The sequence below is a fragment of the Furipterus horrens genome, unplaced genomic scaffold (genome assembly GCF_987537825.1).
Source record: "Furipterus horrens unplaced genomic scaffold, mFurHor1.1.pri manual_scaffold_6, whole genome shotgun sequence".
Lineage (NCBI taxonomy): Eukaryota > Metazoa > Chordata > Mammalia > Chiroptera > Furipteridae > Furipterus > Furipterus horrens.
This window is the reverse complement of record NW_028327176.1, coordinates 24,610,055-24,631,213: the sequence shown is the minus strand read 5'-3', so window position 1 is coordinate 24,631,213 and position 21,159 is coordinate 24,610,055. Positions and strand designations below refer to the sequence as shown.

General features: G+C 36.6%; 1 protein-coding gene across 4 annotated transcripts in view; it reads left to right on the top strand.

The window, feature by feature from the left end:
• Positions 1 to 303: 303 nt before the first annotated feature.
• Positions 304 to 21,159, top strand: part of THUMPD2 (THUMP domain 2 tRNA and snRNA guanosine methyltransferase) — a 36,683-nt gene continuing 15,827 nt past the window's right edge. For 3 of the 4 annotated variants that reach the window (XM_090281188.1, XM_090281191.1, XM_090281189.1), the window contains exons 1-6: positions 304 to 465; positions 7,476 to 7,611; positions 8,962 to 9,368; positions 10,328 to 10,405; positions 13,241 to 13,293; positions 17,553 to 17,640. In XM_090281188.1, coding sequence (XP_090137314.1) covers positions 340 to 465; positions 7,476 to 7,611; positions 8,962 to 9,368; positions 10,328 to 10,405; positions 13,241 to 13,293; positions 17,553 to 17,640 — 888 coding nt within the window. In that variant the 5' untranslated portion in view covers positions 304 to 339. Of the gene's footprint in view, positions 466 to 7,475; positions 7,612 to 8,961; positions 9,369 to 10,327; positions 10,406 to 12,286; positions 12,621 to 13,240; positions 13,294 to 17,552; positions 17,641 to 21,159 lie in introns of those variants that run through there. The other variant, XM_090281192.1, reaches the window with a different exon arrangement.

Here is a 21,159-nt window from a genome sequence, read left to right as displayed (position 1 = left end):
CACCTATGCCAGTAACTCGCTGTCCCTTGGCCTCTCTAGGCATCAACTTCCTCAATCTGAAAAATAAGGCAGATGCATTAGATGATCAATTAATTACGTCCGGTCCACCTATGCCTTTCAATTGTTCCAGATGCCTAATCCAGGACGTTCTAGATAGTTAACCAAGGTGACTCGCTTGGGGCCACGCCCAGCTCACCTGACCGGGTTCTCTCTGCTCGGCTGGCCTTTAGCTCCACCCACCACCAACCCCTGCGCAGTGCCTCTGAGAGCGCGGGAACGCGATGCGCGCGCCCGAGGCCACGTGACCCCACCTCAGTCCCGAGGCCCCGCCCGAGCGCCATGGCGGCGGGGCCCGAAGATCCCGAGCCTGGGCCTGCGGTGGGCGTCCGCTTCTTCTGCACTGCGGGCCGCGGCTTGGAGCCCTTCCTGATGCGGGAGGTGCGGGTGCGGCTCCAGGCCACGAAGGTGAGTCGGCCTCGCTGCGTCCCGGAGGAACGGAGGGAGGCCCTGCCACTGCCCCCAACCCCGCCAGGGTCCATCCTAGACCCGGAAAGCGAGGCGACCCACGCTGTCAGCCGCAGACCGCCGTGGCGACAGGGACATCCTCGAAGTTCTACTGGCAGATCCCTTCCTTGCTACTGGAAAGAACCACTGGTTGTTATTCCCTGTACATCTATTACCGCACATCAGTCACGGCTGAAGTTTTTTTGAAAGGGGGTTGAAGCAAGTTATTTCCTGGAGTCTTCAAAAGAAAGTATTTGTTAGTGCCTGTAACTAGAGTTAGACCTGTCAGAGTTAGAATCCTTTCTCCATCCTGTAAGTGCAGATATCATCTTCAGGTTCAGTTGCTTGACTCTTGCCAGTTTCCAGGTGGTGATGGTCCTTCTATGTTTTGTTGGGAGGATTCAACGATACTAGGGCATGTAAAGTACACCTTAAGCACACAGTAAATAGTAGCTAGAGAGATACTTTCGGAGGCCTCGGTCCAACTTGCAGAGAAAGTGAATAGTTTCTGGTATGTAGAGGTTGTTAATTTCAGTGAAACGAACAAGATTTTAAACATCAGTTTTGTTTCATTTAGAATATACAGATCAGGTTTCTTGAAAGCAGGGGAAAACGATGTAACAGAAAAAGGCTTCCGTATCCTGATGAGTAAATAGGATGGTGCAGATGATGCGATATTGGAAAATATTGGAAGGCGTGCTAGATGAAATGGAAGACTCCAGCAGCTCCTCTCTGGTTGGAAGCCCACAGAAGTTATTTCTGCAGTGAGAGGGTAGGGTGAGAGGAGGAGAGAGGAGGCCATAAAAACGGCATCAGTCTTGTTAGACTACCTGCCGTTTGTGGTTTTAGTCACAGACTTTAGTAGAGTGTTGGATGTAGCTAATCCAAAAAACAATATAGTAACAACGGCTCACATTAAGCGTTTAATGTAAGTCAGGCACATGTTCTAAGGTACTTACTCTGTACTCCCTTAATTTTCACAACAATTCTATGAGGTAGGCTTCACATTTAACAGAAAAGGAAAATAAAGCATAGGTAAATCCAATAAATTATTCAAGTCATGTAACAGAAATGGCAGAGCTGGGGTTTGAACCCATGCTGCCAGGCAGTCTGACTCCTGGGTCCAGTCCCTGACCACAATGTGGCCGTGACATAATGCTGCACTATTTTTTTTTTTTTTTTTTATTTCTTTAAATGTTAACGTAGAGTTCTTGGTATGAGAAATAGAAGGCTTGACCCAATCTGGGTATATCACACTTTTAGAAAAAAGAAGGACCCTTTCTGCTTGTTCTCCATCTTCTCTACAGACAAAATGAGGTTGAGGGGGGCAGGTTGCAAGGGATGTATTTTCATTGCAGCAACAAAATTCAATTAATTATAGGGAAAAACTTTGGCAATGAGAACAATTAAATGCCAAGAGAGTTGGGAATTTCCATATTTTGATAGTGTTTTAAGGATTGATATGCTTGGAAATGGTCTCTGAACAGATAACCTCTGAAATTCCATCCAGTTTGTCTAATATAAAGCAAACTCGAAGTGAGGGCAATTCTGAAATAAAAATGATAGCATCTAATGTTTATGAAGCACTTAAAATGTGTCAGACACTTTATGTACATGTTATGATTTAATTCTCAAAAGAACCCTAAGCAATAGCTCATTTTTACCTCCATTTTACAAGGAAATAATGAAACTGATGCTGAATGGATGGTGAAACTGGTATTGGATCTGAATCCCTTTAGCTTCAAAGCCCGTGTACTTTTTTTTTTACCACTGTACCGAAGTTTACCATGGAAAACTACCTTGGAACACTTATTTGTTTAACAGCATTGTAAAAAGTATACATGAGCTTTAGAACCAAAACACGTGTTGAAATCTTATATCATCCTTTAACAGATTTGTAAGTTGGGGCAAATTACTCAGATTTTTGAGCCCCACTTTCCTTGGATATAAAATAGAGATGATAATACCTATTTTAAAGGATTACTGCATTCCTTAAGACAAAGATCCATAGCACATGTAGCATAGTGTATGGCAAATAGTAGGTGCTCAGTTAAACATTCCTGTAGAATAAGTTGCACAGGAATACTTAAAATCATTCTTGCAGTGACAAGAGAGACTGTTAGAAACTTTTGTTTGCGTTAAGAAAATTAATAGTGTAAAATCTAAATACAAACAGATTAATTCAGAAGTGATTATTTAATTTTACAAAGTAATCACTATTCTGATCAGTGTTTTTCCAATTTTAGTGAACATAAGAATCACCTAGGGAACTTGCTGAAAATGCATATCCCTAGTTGCCAACCCCACAAGATAAGCCCAAGGTGTTTGCATTTTAACTTGCACCTTCTCTCCCCTCTCAGGGCTTCTTCTGACATACAACTGCAATAGAATATTTCCTGGGTATTCGGTTTAGCGTTTTATCATGGAGTATTTCAAACATACACAAAGGTTACACAGAACAGTATAATGAATCTTACTCATCCACCGACTCATGGTGAATTCTGCTCCATGCTTACCTCTTCCACTCCTCAGTCTATGTTATTCTGAAGCAAATCCCAGACATCATTTCATCTGTAAATATTTCCCTGCATATCTATAATATCAGGACTCTTATTATAGCATAATATACGTAGAATAATATAAAAAAGGTAATACACATTGCTCTTCTTAAAAATATAAGCCACAATATCATTATCACATCTAAAAATTAGTAATGTCTTGTCATCAAATATGTAGTCGCTATTCAGATTTCAACTTGTCTCATAAATGTCACTTTTGTTTTAAAGTTTGTATATTTAAATCAGGATTCACTAAGGCCCTCACATGATTGGCTGATAATCTTTTAAGTCTCTTAATCTATACATTTCCCGTCCATCTCTCTCTGTTTTTCCATGACAATTTGTTTGTTAAAGAAACTGGGTTGTTTGTCCCATAGTCTAGAGCAGGGGTCAACAAACTTTTTCTATAAAGGGCCAGAAAATAAATATTTTAGGTTTGTGGATCAAAAGTGTGGCATGTTTTTAAGGCTTTGTGGATAACACTGTGGTTTCTGCTACATTTTATTATTGCTTGTATATCCCTTTAAAAATGTAAACACCATTCTTAGCTCACCAGGCCTAGTTTTCTGACCCCTGGTCCAGAGCTGTGTGTCCACTAGGATCATCACTAGCCATAGTGGTTATTTTAATTAAAATTAGGTAAAATTAAAAAAATTACTTCCTCAGGTGCACTAGTCCCATTTCAAGTGCTCAGAAGCTACATGTGCTAGTGGCAACTGTATTAGCATAGGTTATGGGACATTTTCATCATCACAGAAAGTTGTTGGACAACACTACTGGAATTTCCACTAGTCTCAATATTGCCAGTTGCATCTCCATAGTGTAGTTTAACTTGGTCCTCTATGTTCTGTATTTCCTGTAAATTGGAATCCTATAAGTTGTATCTAGAGCTTGGTCAGATTCAGGTTTGGGTTTTTACCTCCTGGTGGTAAGGCAGACTTCTTCTTAGGTTCCTGGATATTTTTAAATAATTTATATTATATAAATATACCTATTTTATACATAATATATGTATATAATGTCTATATTTTATATAGAGACAATATATTTTTACTCAGACTATACTTAAGAACTATAGTAGTAAAAGTTAAACTTTGTAACAGTGTTTAGTATTAAATTCTTCTATTTATTATAAGAATAATGATAAGAACAGTGATTTTTAGTATCAAATTCAGTAGAATAGACATGTTCCAAATGCCATTTAGTCAGGAAGTCCCTGTCAAGTGATTCCTGGGTCTTTATAAACCCACATAGCAAAGACTGTTGACCCAAGTGAAAAAGCCAGTCAATTTGTAGTTTTTTAATGGGGTCATGATAGTAGAAGGTAGTGGGGCAGAACTAAGCAGATAGTCTACTTATTTCATTTAATGGGATGATTGCATAAAGTTGCTTTTTTGAAGATTCTCGGCATTCCTCTTAGACTGAATGGCTTTTTAAAAATTAAGTAAAATATATATTTTAATCCTCTCTTCTAAAATGAACCCGAAAAGCTCACACACCACCTCGACTCTTCCCTTAGCACTTTTAAATTAATTCTGAAAGTAACTGGTACCTGTAGAATTAGGAAAGCTTTGGTATCTCTCTAAATTACTATACATTTTACCTATACTTAAATTCCATCTTGTGTTAGACTTGAATCCATGAATTTTAGAAGAAAGGGAAAAATGCTAACCGCTTAGATATGCTAGCTCATAACAGAGCTGTTTTTACTTTAATAAAGGCTGTTATTTCATCTTGGGAAGTGTTAGACATGAAACCAGCTGGTTTTAGACACTTGGTTATGATTTAATTCCAAATGGAAAAAACAGATGGTATATATAAATAAATTTTCAAGTTACAAATATTAGAATGAAATATTCTAAAATAGTACATTTTTCCCTAAGTATTGTGATTGAGTAGCATCAATTACAAGCAATAAACTAAGCCGTTTTTGAAATCATAAGTACCAATATTCATTCTCCCTACTGCTTTAAGCTATAGTACCTTATCTTCATAGATGGCAAACCATTAAAGTGCTTTCATACACATGATTATGTCATTTTCACAGTAACTATTTTACAATTTAGTGAACTGCTTCTAATTGTGTGCTTATTAGTTATAAAAGAGTAGACCTTATGTTAATTTTTAAATAAAGAGAATAATGTTGATTTTGATTTTGTGAATGTATTTAGCATGTTAAAGCATCAACACATAGTCTTATGATTTGACCCTAAATAAATTAAATCTTATAGGTCTTAATTAACTTGATATTCAGTTATGTTCCTTTTGAAAGTCTTTCCACTCCCCCCACCCCCAAAAAGAAGACATTTTTAGAAAAATTCATTGTATATAATGTTTCCCTTGATGTTCAAGTAAGTTAAAAAAGGATAAAATCTTTGTATAATCAAGTAACTATAAATATATAGAGCACTGGCTACTTAAATTAAAACCACTAGTCTAGTTGTTATTTGTTCATGGGACTTGAACCTTAAAACCATACATTTTCAGTGAAATACTCATTTCAATTCCCCCAAATCTTGTCAAGGTATTTTATGTTCGTTACTTGTTTTGTGGTGGCTTTAAAGTCAGGGAACATAAAAATCTAAAATTTTAAACATTTATTTTTTAAAACTTGGCTTTCAAGTTCTAAGCATTTTGAGGTGTATATTGAACTTGGACTTTAGTGAAAAATGTCACCTTTGTAATGAGAAAGAAGTAAATTCTTGAAGCTAGAAATTCTTGTTTTAGTCACTTCATTATACCCTTAAATATTGGTTCCTAAACATTCTTATTCCCTACTTCATCTCTCTTAGCTGCATTGCTGGTATCTAAGCTAGTTGGGCTTTCTTTTTTATTATTTTTCAGGCTTTATTGAGCTATAATTGACATAACGTTGTGCACATTTAAGGTATACAGTGTGTTAATTTGATAAGTTTTTATATTGCAGAGTGATTACTATCATAGCATTAGTTAACACCTCCACCTGTCACATAATAACCATTTATTTTTTAATGAGAACATTTAAGACCTGCTCTCTTAACAACTTGCAAGCATGTAATGCTGTATTACTAGCTGTAATCACCATGCTGTCCGTTAGATCCCCAGAACTTGTTAAACTTATAACCAGAAATATTTGGGTTTTAATTGGGTCAACTTGGGGCTTCCTCAGCAAAGATTTTTCTTCATCAAGATGGAATGTTAACCCCAGAAATTACCATCTAAAAGGCTTAATTAGACCATGCCAGACTAAGAATAAATAAAAAATAAAAAAACTTGCAGTTCAAGTTCCCATTGAAGGAGAGCTGCCTAAACACAGGGGATACCCCAAATTCCCTGATGCTTAAGTTTTAGAAATGAGTTAGAACTATATTAGTCAGCCTATGGCCACTGCTAAGGGAGAATTTAAAGACAATCCACATCCATCCTGAATTTAAGGGAGTTGGGTTGACCCAAAAAAGGTTTAGGATTCCGTTGGTATTGAACACTGTTTGTCATACTGTTATACCCTATTAGACTCCCTGAGTCGGTGCTCTTTCCATTTTCCTTTCCTCCCTGACTTTTACCACCCTGTCTCCAAGGCCTGTTTCTGTTTGGTGCGCATTTCTTGCTTCTATCTATTTTTCAGTTCCCACAGCCAAGTGTCTCATTATTTCCACCTCAGTAATCTACTTCTCCCTCCAGCATCACATTCTCCACTCAGTCCTTTATGCCTCTTCCAAAGTAATTTTTTTCTCCCAACTAATTTGGTGCTGTCAGTTTTCATCAAAAGTCTATGATGGTTGACCATTACCATCTGTGGTACTCCATTTTGTGACCATTTATCAAGCTGCCCGAGCTACCCCACCCATCCACCTGACACTCCATCAGCATAACACAGCAAGTGTTGCCATGCCAGCCTACAGTTCGCTTCAGCCAGGTTGTCACTCCCACCTCTGCATCTTGCCCTTTGTTCTTTCATTAGAATCCCTCTTCCCAAATCTTGTAGGACTCTTCTCCAAGACTTTCACTAATGATGCCCACTTTCAAATAGTGTGTGAGGTTCAGCAATATAATTACTGAGCATTGTGTGTTCTATTTTTCTAGTAGTTGTGTGTACACACAAATACACACTCACGCTTTACAGATGGTAGCATAACATAATAAGATTATGGTCTTGGTTACTGATGATGACTTCTTATAAAATTTTTAACCTAGCTAAGCCTCAGTTTTCTAATCTGTAAAATGGGGGTTATAAAATCTATCTTAGAGAGTTGTTATAAGGATGAGGAGGAAAAAGTGTATTCAGAATGCCTAGGATAGTATCTAACAAATACTAGATAGTTCAGAAATGGTCATTTTTATTGGAGATGTTATGTTTTAATTCATTAAGGGGGAAAACAGAAATGGTTCTTATTCTACGCTATGCTACATTAATATCTGTTTTTCTATCTCTAGGTTGAATATGTTTCAGGAAAAGTTTTTTTTACCACCTGCTCTGACTTGAATATGCTGAAAAAATTAAAATCCGCAGAAAGATTATTTTTACTGATTAAAAAGCAGTTTCCGTTTACTGTTTCTTCTGTAAGTAAAGGTATGGTATACACCTGTTGCTTTTTACCCACACAATATATTGTACTCCAGAGGTTTCTGCTTGATAATTACTAAGTAGCCATTTGACATTTTAAAGATTCATTCCTACCTGTGGGATCATTAGTTATGTATTTTTCTGTACTTCCTGAATATTATCACCTAGTTGAGTCTCTTCTCTTCGCAATCCGCTGCCTGTCTTACTGAGGTTTCAGTGTCCCAAGTCATTTCATTTTGAGGATTCTGATCTGTCACTTTCTCTAGAGATATGTTTGGCCAGTTGCATTTATTTAGATTTAGGACATGTAATAACCCAAAATGCATTGTCTTAATAAATTAGTCAACACTTTCACCTTGTAAATTTAACTGATGAGTGATATAAGTGGAAAAATACTGGGTAGTAAAATTTCCTTCATTGGGGACCTTAAATGTTTGAATAAACTTTTAGCCTTTTATAAAGCAATAGAGTTAAAGGGGGCTTAAGAGATTTTCTGTTTTTATAAATATGTGGCTAAAATAATTTAAGGGTCTTGATAAATGCAACAAAAAAGGGCCAGACAGTGCTGGATTAAGCATTGCCTTAAACTTCATTTTGATTGCTGATTATGCACAAGACATTATTTAACTGTATAGTCTATAATAAATTGTATCAAGAAAGATACAAATGGCAGGAAATCAAGATAAGACAGAAAAAATATTTTAAAACAAATACTAAGACATTATACTGTGAGATCAATATAATTCCACACACTCTCATTATTAGAAAAAGAGTAATTACTCTTGGGTCTTCCTGATGACCCTTCATTCAGAAAAGATTACGTTGTATTGAGTATGCTGGCAGTCCCAACGTTATGAATGGGTTGTGTACTGAAGTGTTACTTTATGGAAACTTCTTTTATGCTTTGTGCCAGGACTGTATGATATAAAATAGCCTCAAAATTCAATTGCTCTCTTTCTGAGGTCTTTGTAATTCATTTTCTTCAACTTAATTTTTTAGGCAAGATCAGCATTATTTCAAAGATTGATACATACTTTGGGTATATACATATATCGAAGAGATACATATGTTATCCTAGGACAAGTGATCTTGCTAAAGTGTATGATAATTCTATAGGAATGTTAAAACACTTTTGATGCTTAGTATGGAATATAAGAATGAACCTTATTTTGTATAATATTCTTATATTAAATCATATAAATCCAGATGGAAGTGAAGTAATTCTTCATGCAGTAGTTTAAGAAAACTTACTTCATAAAAATGGAATAAAAAAGATAATGGAATTTTGGGGTGATGAATATAATTGACTTTCTTTAAAATTTCAATATAGGATAAACTGAGATTTTATTTATTTAGGAAAAATATTTAATGAAATGCAAAGACTTATAAATGATGATCCTGAAAGTTGGTTGAATGCCATTTCAATTTGGAAAAATCTTGAACTTGATGCAAAAAAGGAAAAGCTTTCTCAAAGAAATGCTAATCCACTGAAAAGAAAAATGGAAGAAAATGACACCATTATTGCTAATAAATTAAAAGCAAAACAAATGCAAAAGACACAAGAGAATAAGGAATGTCAGCTGAAAAAACAAGTAGAAGAGGAAACACTGGAACAAGGAGATTTTCTGACTAAAAGAGAAACATTTGAAGAAGAACTTCAGAATGAAGTGGCAAAAGCTGCTGATACACACAACCAGAATGACTTGACTTTCAGAGTTTCCTGTCGCTGCAGTGGAGCTATTGCAAAGGCCTTTTCTGCACAGGTACAGTCACCTCCAAAGTGGGTTTTCATTTTTTAAAGCAATTAACTACTCTTTAGATTTAAAATGAGATCATAACCTTTCACAGAATAAATAATAAGGCTCAGGCAGATAACCAGGCCTAATATCATATAATTAAATCTCTTTAAAAATGCATTTTCCATTTTAACTTTACCTCAGATGCTTAATAGGAATAGTATGCCACTCCACGTACCGACCTCCTTTTATTTTCTCCCCGAAAGTTTTCTTAAACTCACAGGCATCTTTTGCATTTAGAAACCCTGATATCATGCTCCTAAGCTGTTTGGGTTTCTTTCATTCAGTTCTGTGTTTATTGAGTGATTACTCTGCACCAGGCCCTGAATGTGTGGTTGTCACTAGAACCCAGACTACAAATACATAAATACACTCATGGTCTCAACTGTCTAGGGGAAGGTGAACACTACAAATAGTTTCCTTCAAAAAACGGTTACCAGGTGGCCCTTACAAAGTTCAGTGGTATAAAGGGCATAGGTGTAGGTTCTTTGGTCAACCTTAAAATCAGACCCTAAAGTTTGAGTCTAATACTACTGATCTGGTCATTTTTAAACATACAAGCTTGCAGTAGGTAAAATAGTTCATCTTTTTCAGCTTGCATCTATTTCCTAACACCCAGAATGGCTTTATTTACCAGGTCATGATTTGGTTATGTCACTTATCTAAAATTACAAGAATAGAGATGGCATGAATAGATGTTACTGCCGTAGAATGTGTTGGGGTGGGAGAGGGTGTGAAAGAGGTAAAATGTAGGCTTATTGCTTTGAATAGAAAGTTCTGTAGTGTAATATTTTAATATTTAATTTTAAATTACTATCGGATAGTCTGACTTGATTTTCCTACTGGCTCTGTTAGTTTTCACTTATAGTTAAACTTAAGTTCTTCGTTTATAATATTATCTTTTCTATAACTTGCTGCTTTTCCAGGAGGTAGGAAGAGTAATTGGGATTGCTCTTATGAAACAGTTCGGATGGAAAGCCGATTTGAGGAATCCGAGTGTAGAGGTAATGAATGTTCATTTTATTTTAAATGCTTATAACCTAATTCTTTAAAAACAGTGTCAGCTAATCTATCGTACTTTTCCATTTTGCTTTAGAGTTTCAAAAAGCCTGTCTACATGTATCCAGCAGTCTGTTTTTTCTATAGCAGTACAACAGTGCAGATAATTTTGCTAGAAGTTTTTAGTGTGAAAATGTCTTATCTAAATAAAACGTTTTGGAAAGGAATTGTTTTGTCACAGTTGAGCTAAAAGGCATTTATTATGAGGTTGCAGAGATGCTCTCTACAATCACTGTAATACAAAACAAATCTCTATAATAAGAAATTCTGGCTAATGTTTTAAAAACACATAACACAAAAAGGCTGCACAAAATTCAATAATATGTTAACAGTGGTTTTATTAGGGTTGTAGGATTGTGTTTTTCTTTTTTATTTCTCCATTTTTTAAAACTAATTTAATGAGTTTACACTATTTTAATTGGAACAAAGTACAACACATGGGAAAATAAATGCTAGTTACAAAAATATTATTCACTGTTTTTTTTTTTTAAGAACTATCTCATAAATTTGAAAGGTAGTTTAGTCATTTTCATAGCTCGTTAATTTATTGTTATATAGCTTTAAAATAAGTAGTTGCTGGCCTATTTAGAACAGTTAGTGTTATTCTTTAATTCTTTATATGATGTTTTTCACTTTTAAAAAGCAATGCCTGGTGTATATCTTTTATTCCTGTCATGCAAAATTCTTTGATCCCAAGAATGTTTTGACAGAAGGGTGTCTTCCTTTCATCTCCCCCTTCTGCTCTCCGGTTTCCTCCTCTTCATCTCCCTTTGATTATCTCCCTCTCTCAGAATTACAGTTTTCCGTAGTTTAGCTCAGAAATAAATATAGCTAATTTAATTCCTATCAGCCATTGAATGTGAGTAACGTTAGCTATTATTGGTAAAAATGATCAACACAAAACAAAATTGGCAACACTAAGATCACACACAGTAAAATTTGTGACCAAAATTGACAGAAGAATCAAACCTTAACAAATTTTGTTCTGCAAAATTAATAGAAAAAGTATCATAGGGGGAGAAGCTATTCTTCATAACATTTGATATATAAAAATATCAGTATATCATATCTTTAGTATAAATTTTAAATAGAAGAGAATTAATTTCAATAAATAATTTTGCTGAAGTTGACTAATATAAAAAATTGGAAACTTTAGCTCTGATGATCAAGGAATTAAATTGACTAAAGGGAATTCATTCCAAATCACCTTTCTTGATGAAAATTTATCAATATTGGAATAATCCTGATTATACTGCATATATTAAAAATAACCTTAGAGTAAAAGTATCGGGGTTAAAATGTTCCTGAGGTCAAACAACAGAGTTAGAATATTCCATAAACTTCATCAAACTACACAAGTAAGACTCTAACTCTTATACTTTATTTGGGCTACTAATTGTAACTTGAGACATCAAATCCTCCTATGTTAATAAAGGTAATAGAGAAGAGGAAGCTCACATGTAGATAGTAGAGAGAGAAAAGGTCACCCTATAGGTTACAATATATTAGACCTGAAGAGAGTTCTGTTACACTAAAAGTATGTAGCCTATGATAGTCCTGTGAGGCTTCAGCTCTTGTTTGAGGTTAGAATTAGGGTGGATTTAGGAAGTCATCTCTAACCCCAATTGCTGAAAAGTCTGATCCAGTTATGATAATTCAGAGTTCTTCTAACATGATGAATCTCCATGTAATTTGTATACCAAATTAACCTCAAATTTTTCTATGAAATGTACTTAAAATTTACTGCACCTCATCTCAAGAAAAATATTATGGAACATTTTTCATAAAAGGCAAATAAGGCCTTGTAATTCTGATTTAAAATGTAGGTTATATACCAGGGAGGATACACAGAGGGTCAAAAGACACATGAAAGAATGCTCAACATCACTAGCCATCACAGAGATGCAAATAAAAACCACAATGAGATACCACTTTACACCTGTCAGAATGGCCATCATCAACAAATCAACAAACAACAAGTGCTGGTGAGGATGTGGAGAAATGGGAACCCTACTGCACTGTTGGTGGGAATGCAGACTGGTGCAGGCATTGTGGAGAACAGTATGGAATTACCTCAAAAAACTAAAAATGAAACTGCCCTTTGAACCAGTGATTCCACTGCTAGGATTATACCCGAAGAACCCTGAAACCCCAATTCAAAAGAACTTATGTACCCCTATGTTCATAGCAGCCCTGTTTATAATAGCCAAGTGCTGGAAACAGCCTAAGTGCCCATCTGTAGATGAGTGGATCAAAAAACTGTGGTACATTTACACAATGGAGTACTTACACAGCAGAAAGAAAGAAGAAACTCCTGCCATTTGCGACCACATGGATGGAACTAGAGAGAATTATGCTTAGTGAAATAAGCCAGGCAATGAAAGAAAAATGCATTATGATATCACCTGATACAGGAGACTAATGAACAACACAAACAAATGAACAAAATTGAACAAGGAACAGAATAAGAGTTATCAGGGGGGAGTGGGGAGAGAGAGAAGGGGGGTAAGTAGGGGAAGGGTCTAGTCAAAGAACATGTATAAATCACACATGGACACGGACAACAGGGTGAGGAATGACTGTGGGAGAAGGGGTGGGCTGGGTTGGGGGAGCAATGGGGAAAAATGGGACAACTAATAGAAAAACAATAAAATTAAATTAAAAAAAAAATATATATATATATATATATGTTATATAGGTTCAAAATGGAAGTTTTCAAATTACCAATAATTTGTAATGCATTTCCTGTTCCATTCTAATTTATATATTTGTTCTTTCAGATCTTTATACATTTAAATGACATTTACTCCATCATCGGTATTCCTGTATTCAGGTATATATTATATTCCAAGCTTCAGGTTTGTCTCTCAGGAGAGTCTGTCAAAGTAAGAACTCTGTGCTTTTCATTTACAGTATGAAATGATACAACAGAGGGGGCTGAACACAAAGCATTTGAGTTCTTTACTTTAGCCAGTAAAGTGTTTTTATGAAGTTTAGTGGGTATGATTTGACCTGACCAATTAAAGCTATGAAAGATTTTATCACAGTAATTTGCTGATTACATGATTCATACTTAAAATCATATCTAATTGTTTCTCTTATTAAGTGATTTTCACAAGCCCATATTTAAGCTAAAATTTTTAGTCTGTTAGCATCTTGGAATTTTAATTAAAATAGAAAATACAGCATAATTCTTAAAATTCATCTTGAACATTAACTGTGCACAGCTATGCCACACTTACACAGATAAAATAGTGGATAAAAACCATGGACTTCCATTCTGCCTTCTCAACAGATTAACTGCAGGGTTAGGCATATTATCATATTTCTCCACTCTACAATCAGGAAAATAATACTACCTTCTTCATTGCTTTGTGGGTGGGCTTAAATGAGCTAACCTACATGAAAATGCTTGGTACTGTTTCTGGGATACAGTAAGTGGTGAATACATTTCAACTGCTTTATTTCTGAAACAGATCAGCAACCAAGGAGGGATGGGAGAAACACTTATTAAACTAAGATTAATTTATTCAGTTAATTTCAGTTGAAATGCCTAATGTATACATAGTATATGCTAAGCATTGTGCTAGACATTCAACATTCAAAGATGAGGAAGATGGTTATTAAGTTCAAGGGATTCAGTCTAGTGGTAGAACAGATAGGTGATAAATGCTTGACTAGAGTTAGAAAAGGGGACCTAACTGATGCAGGAAGGTAAGCAAAAGAACATAGAGGAGAATTACCTAATGAGTCACTGAAATGGAGAATGAAGGAGTATCGCTACATGGAGAACACCAGGAAGGGTTTCTCAAATGGACAAGAGAAGGAAAGGACCTTACAGGCAAGGGTTTGCATGTGCACAGGCGTGGAGTAGGAGAAAGCTTGGTTTATGTGGGGGCAGCAAGTAGTTTCAGTATAGATGGGGCAGGGACACATAGGGAGAGTGGCAGAAAATGAGACCGAACAACTAGAAACAAGTCATGAAGTGTCTTGTTAAGCCATGCTGAGCAACTTGGATTTTATTCTAAAAGCAGTAAGAATCTGAAGCAGCAGAGTAATGTAATCAGATTTGTGGTTTTTTAGATATTACCAAAGAAATTATATCTTTAAATGAAAGGGAAATAAAAAGAAAAAGGAGGTTTGAACTCCTGCAATAGTTCAGGCAATGAATGATGAGGAGCTGAACTGTGAGGCCAAATGGGGGATAACAAAAAGGAGGCCATGAATTCAATAAAAAGTTAAGGGGTCTAGAATAAATGTCAAGAGACCTGTTTGGGACACTTGGACAACTATTAGATACTGGTGTCTCTCACTGAGATAGAAAATGTAGGGAAAGTAATGTATTCAGTGAAAAATGTCTTGAGTGGATAGAGATATTTAACATTATAGCTCAGGAGTTCAGGTGGTGAGTCTATGCTGGAGATGTAGAGTAGGGTACCCAGTATATAGATGGTAAGTGACCCAGGAAAATGAAGAAACATATCAAGATATGAAATACAGGGAAAGGAGTGTGCTCAGTTTACACCTGTTGAATTTGCAGTACTCTAGGTAGGTAAAAAGTGCAAATACATATTTAAAAATAAAGATCTCGGATTCAGGTGACAAGTCTAGGCTAGAAATGTTGATAAGAGTATCTTCATCTTTGAATGAAGAAGAAGTGCATATATATGGATAAAAGGATCAAAACCACGTTTATTTTTGTATTATGTAAAAGTCAACTAAAAATCTGATTAAACACATTAGCCAGATTCTGTGAAACTAGAGAAGTACTTTTATTTTCAAGGAGTTTATTTCTGAAAAATTTCTTTCCCTGAATAATTTTATTAGATTGATATAATGGGCCATTTTCTTGAAGTAATAGCAGATAATTTGCCCAAGTTTATGAAAGCTAAAACACATACATTTAGTCACATGTTAATAGGGTTGGCTCCCATAAATAAAACCTTTATTGGTAAAAAATACACATAATTGTCAAAATTTTCAAAGGTTCTGCATAAATCCCTGATACTCAGAAAGGCACTTAGCAATTTATGTGGACAAAGACAATTTTCCATACTATGTCTCTTATTTTGGTGCCTAGAGTGAAAAATAATCTCTCAATTCTGATTTTAACTAATGTGTTTTGCAGTGAGACAGTTGCTAAGCCTAGCATGTAGTATCAAAATTCACTGATCAAAATATTTTCTGGTCATTCTACCTGCAAGTTTATATCCCAGATTCTAAATCTATGGATATAGTACAGTCTGCAATGTGAATTATTATTTTTTAATCCTCACCCAAGGATGTAATTTTTTTCTTATTGATTTGGATAGAGAGGAAGGGAGAGAAACATAGATGTGAGAAACACTGACCAGTTGCCTCCTGTACACGCCCCAACTGGGGATCAAACCCGCAACCTAGATATGTGCCCTGACTGGGAATGGAGCCTATAACTTTTTAGTGAATGGGATGTGGCTCCAAACAACCAAGCCACCTGACCAAGGCTGCAATGTGAGTTATTTTTTGAAAAACCTTTTAAAAATTCAAACTGCCATGGGTCTACCATGCAAAGCTTCCTCATTGTAACAGTCGTCGTCGGCAGCCGTCCGTCTCGAGAGACGATGGTGTAGCTTCTTAAGAGTCTATCTGCACGGCCGAGAATGGCTGTGCAGTCCGACTCGGGAGTGACATGGTATCTGTCTCCTCCCATGTTGAATCGACATCTTGCGATGACGCTGAAGCTACAGAGCCTGGGCAGGGTGATATGGAGGGCCAGCTGTTGCCCATGCAGCAGAACCCCCCTCTCTTCGCAGCTGAAGGATCCAAGGGAAAGACGGAGTCAATACAGCTTGGCTTCAGGTGCGCCGCAGGAGTTGCCGGTGTTGACTACAACGTCGAACCGCCTTAGGGACTCCGGCTCCGGATTTTCTGTCGGGGTTTACTCCCTTAGCCTTTCCCCTGAAGAGGTATGCCGCAAGGCAGCGGAGGTTTTTTGGAGTCAGAGTTTTCCTTCTCTGATGTACCCTGACTGGAAGATCGAACCAGCGACACTTCGCTCGCAGGCCGACGCTCAATCCACTGAGCTAAACCAGCCAGGGCTTCATTGTAACAGTAAATATACAATTATACTGTTTTATTTGAAAGAAATACCTCATCTAATTATAAGATTTTAAGAGGCTTACAATAAATACACACACACACAAAACAGGGTAACTTAAAGTCAAAGACAGCTCAGAAACAAAATGATGAAAGAGACTGTTTGCAGAATACTGACTTTGTATAATGTTTGGAGAAAAACCCTCTTCAGTGGTTTTGAAACAAGCCTACCCCAAAACAAGCACTAATTCTTGAAATCATATCTTCATATCTTAGCAACAAATTATATAAGTGAAATAGAAAAGTGCATTGAAATTTCTAAGGGAATGCTTGTTCATTGCATTAGACTCGTAGAAATAACATCTTGAAAATTTCTATGAAATTTGGACACAGTAATAGTAGCATTGATGAGGTAGAGGATGTAGTATGAAGTGATACAGAATGGCGACCAGAGAACTCATTTGGGAGATGTCCGCTTCAATGCAAACAATGCAATGCCATGCTTCATTTCATCTTCGGAGAAAGATGCAAATGAGCAAACAGCACGTTTACACAAGGGACTTTTTATAGAAAACAAATTTCACGGGTTAGCATCCATCCAGTCCTCCCACACTACATCTCTCACAAAACAGCATATTCTTCTTGATGACTCCAGATCAGCATAACAAAAGTTCTCTTCCATGAGGGAAAACAGGGAAGTATTTAAACACTTTTTTAAAATTTCCCTCTTGTGTGATTAAACTTCATAAGTTAAACACAGAAGGGTTCAAATTTCTGTTATTTAAAAATTTGTACCTTTCGAAAGTACCATACTAGCTGATAAACAAGGTGCCAAGGCCAGAAAGTATTTTTGTAATAAGGTTAAATACTCCCAACTTGGGGAATACTTTACTGTGTGTTGTATGAACATGGCAATATGACTCAGATATGAACAGGTCACTCATTGTTACTTACAGCAGGTTCTTCTTTAACATACAGTAATATTGAATGTATCATCCGCTTCTTCTTTCTTTGTAGGGTTCCTTTAGCCAGCAGAACTTATATCAAGACTGCAGGACTGAGATCTACCATAGCATGGGCAATGGCCTCTGTTGCTGAAATTAAGGTAAGGAAAATGTTTTTGTCATCATGACAGCGGGGTCCTTTCTGTAATTAACTTACACAGTCTCTTTACTTACGGACATCTCAGTTGCTTGCTTGCCTCCCCCCCCCCCTTTTTTCTTTTATCATTTTCTTCTGCTGTTTGGTTGTTGTTGTTGTTGTTGGTTTTGTTGTGGCCGTTACACTTAGGAAGTTCTGCGGTCATATATGTTTTTATATATTGTTGAACTTCTGAGAGTATTTTGCCTATGAAAAAGATAGGTAAAAAGATAACCACATTATATTTTTTCTAATTTTTTGTGTCACAATCACGTGGCCTGTAAATCCTCTACTTCTTAAAATTTAAGTTTTTTCCTGTGACCAAGATCTTGATCATTTTTTATAAATGTTCCATAGACATAAGGAAAAAATTTTATTTTGTAGTCACTGTCCTCTGTATCTTTGCTTCCTATTTTACTCTCTGCTTAATTTTGGAAGGCATTTGAAATATCATTGATATTTTTTAAGCTTTTGCATTTCTATTAGTTGCCTTATTCAGCTGCTCTGTAGGTTGCTAGATACACATGTCTGCTATTGGTTCATCCTGAGTTGTGCCTTTTTATTATTATGTAAGTTCTCTTTATCTAGAAGAGTGAGTTAAAACCTAAATTTCACCATGTGTTATTAATATTTTCACTCATGTCTTTTTCTTTGCATATTCCATATATTCCTTGGGCACTCCCTTGTTTCCAACTTTGTTTTCAGTGTGTTTTTTACAAACATATAGTTCTGTTTGTACCCCACTCAGATGGTCTTTGGCTTTCACTAAAAGAATTCAGTACTGTGACTGACACTCATCTGTTTTACTGTTTATAACTGCTTCCAGTCTACTCTTTATTTTTGCTAGTTTGATCAAGTTACTTCATAATCATTTCATTTTTCTCCCTGAAATTGGAGATTTTACTTCATTGTTCTAGTCTATGAATGGTTCCCTTTCCCAGCTCTCTCAATAAAACACACAGGACTCTACTGTTACTTTAAAATAAGAGATGTAGTTCTTCCTCTGACTAGACAATTTTTACTACCAAGACATTGTCATCTCCCCCTTCTTCCCTGTCATAAGATGAGACCTCTAAGGTACTGTTTTCTCTCCTCCTGACCCACCTCTACTCCTCCTTCAGTGAGACCTTTCAAACATTTCATCTTCTTCCACTCCCAACCCCCAATTACTGGATTGAACTAAATTATTGACCACGTATCAGATTTCCCTTAAAGTATGTCTCATTTGTTTCAAAAGCTCTTATTTAGCACTTACATTATGAGCCTGTCCTTAATTGTTATGGTAGAACTGTATACAACAGACACATTTCTGTGCAAACCCACAAAGACATATTGCAAAGGTATCACTCCGCACCATAGGCCTTCACGTTGTCTTTCCCCAGTTAAGGTCTTCTCTGGCTTATTGATTGCTTGGTTAATGTCTTCTCTTCAGTATTTTCCTCACATGTGGTATTTTAATAATATATTCTCTGAATTTCTATATAGCCTCAAATCTCTTCCTTTCATCCTGGGTAGGCCCATCTTGGCTTGAGTCGCAGTTCCTTTCTCTCAGCTGTCGGAAGGTGCCGTCCCATTGGCTTTCAACTTCTGGTGTTATAGCTGAGTTGTCTGGGCCAGTATGATTTTCCTTTCCTTTACAGCTACCTTGTTCTTTCTGCTCAGGTGCTTGTAAGACTTTTGTCTTTAGTGCTATAAAGTTAGGGTTATTACCAGGATATACTTGTGTGTCTTTTCTATTCTGACTGCCTGAGTTCTAATTCTGGCTTCACCACTTACTGGCTGAGAAACTTTGTTACTTAACATCTTTGTGCCTCAGTTTCTCACTTGCAAGCTGAAAAGAATAATCTTATAAGGTCATGTCAGAATCAAATGAATTATCATTTATCAAGTGATTAGAACAGTGCCTGACATTAGAAAGTATATAAATATTAGCAGCTGCTATAGTAATAATTACAGTTATAATACTTTTTTGGAATCTCTAATAATTATAAAATTTTTATTATCATTTCTCTATCTCAGGCACCTTTACTCATTATTTAATTATTTTTAACTCAACTGCTTTGCATTAGAGACTTTAACCTAAAACTACTCTTTTTTTCTGCTTCTGAAATACCCACACACACACTCTCTTAGCACATTTTCATTCTTTCCAATAGGTACCCTCTGGCTCTGAGTGAAACCTTACTGGGCAGTGAGCACTCTGCTTCTTCTGTGTACATATCAAGGGACCACTGGGCTTGGAGGTGAAGGAGGTGTCCTGCTTGCTCTTCATTGTTCGTTTTGCCCAAAACCTGTCCTTGCCTTTGAAGCACATGCCATCAGGTTGTCACAGTCATATACAGATCTCTTCCTATCATTCCTATAAGAATATAGGCCATTATTCTTGTTATAATTCCTTATGATCTCATTACCCACTCTATAACCTGACCCCTCAAAGTTTTGACTTCCTTACCTCTAATTATCTGCCTTAGGCACATCTGGACCTTATCATACTCAGAAAGGGATGCTTCCCAAAAATCTCAGTTTCACAAAGCCTGCTCTTACCTACCTTCTCTTTCCTGTTCACATCCTCCAGCACCCTGACACAGTTCTGTAACCCCTTGGGACCTCCAGCCTTTGACCCTACCACTGCCATTACTTATCACTGGTCCTCATCCCTCCCTCACAGCTTGGATGTTGTGTTCTACCATTACAGTCATTTCCTTGCCCACACTTTTAACTCTCTTGATTCTTATTTGACTGAAATATTGGAATCAGAAGAGAATTTCAACATGTTCTCCTCACCAAATCTGCCGAAGTACCAGAATCTGCGCCAACACACATTGCCTTATTGCCGTTCCAATAAGCACATTGCCCTTGTTTCATCCATTACTTGTGGACTGCATTCCAGTCTCTCTTCCCTATTAAGGACTTTTCTTGCTATCGGGCCATTCTCATCAGCAGGTACACTTGCCATAATATCTTGCAATTTAAAAAGAAGAAAAGAAAAAAAAAAAAAAACCTTCTCCTGAACCGCATGCTCCTTCAGCTACTACCCCCATTCTCTGTTTTCTTTTACAGGAGTACTCTCGAAACTAGTTGTCCATACTTGCTGTCTCTACCTCTTTCTTCCCATCCTCACTTGGGCCCCTCCCACAGGCTTTCATCACCAACGCTCCACCAAAACTGCTCACCTCACACTTGGACACCATCAGCACCCTCCTTCTTGAAATGATTTTGTCCACTTCGCTTTGGGAACATTACACTAGGCTCTCCACCTGCTTGAGCATGTGCGACTCTCAGCATGCAGTGCTGAGTGGTCATCTACCAAATGTCTGTACCTATAAGATCATCAGAGTCCAACCCATAGACTTTCTTCTTTCTTAACTTCTCTCACTTCCTATGTGACTCATCCAGTTCTGGTGCTTTAAATATCATTTGTAAACTAACACTGACTGCTCCCACATTTATACCTGTAGCCTGACCCTCTCCTCTGAACTCCAGA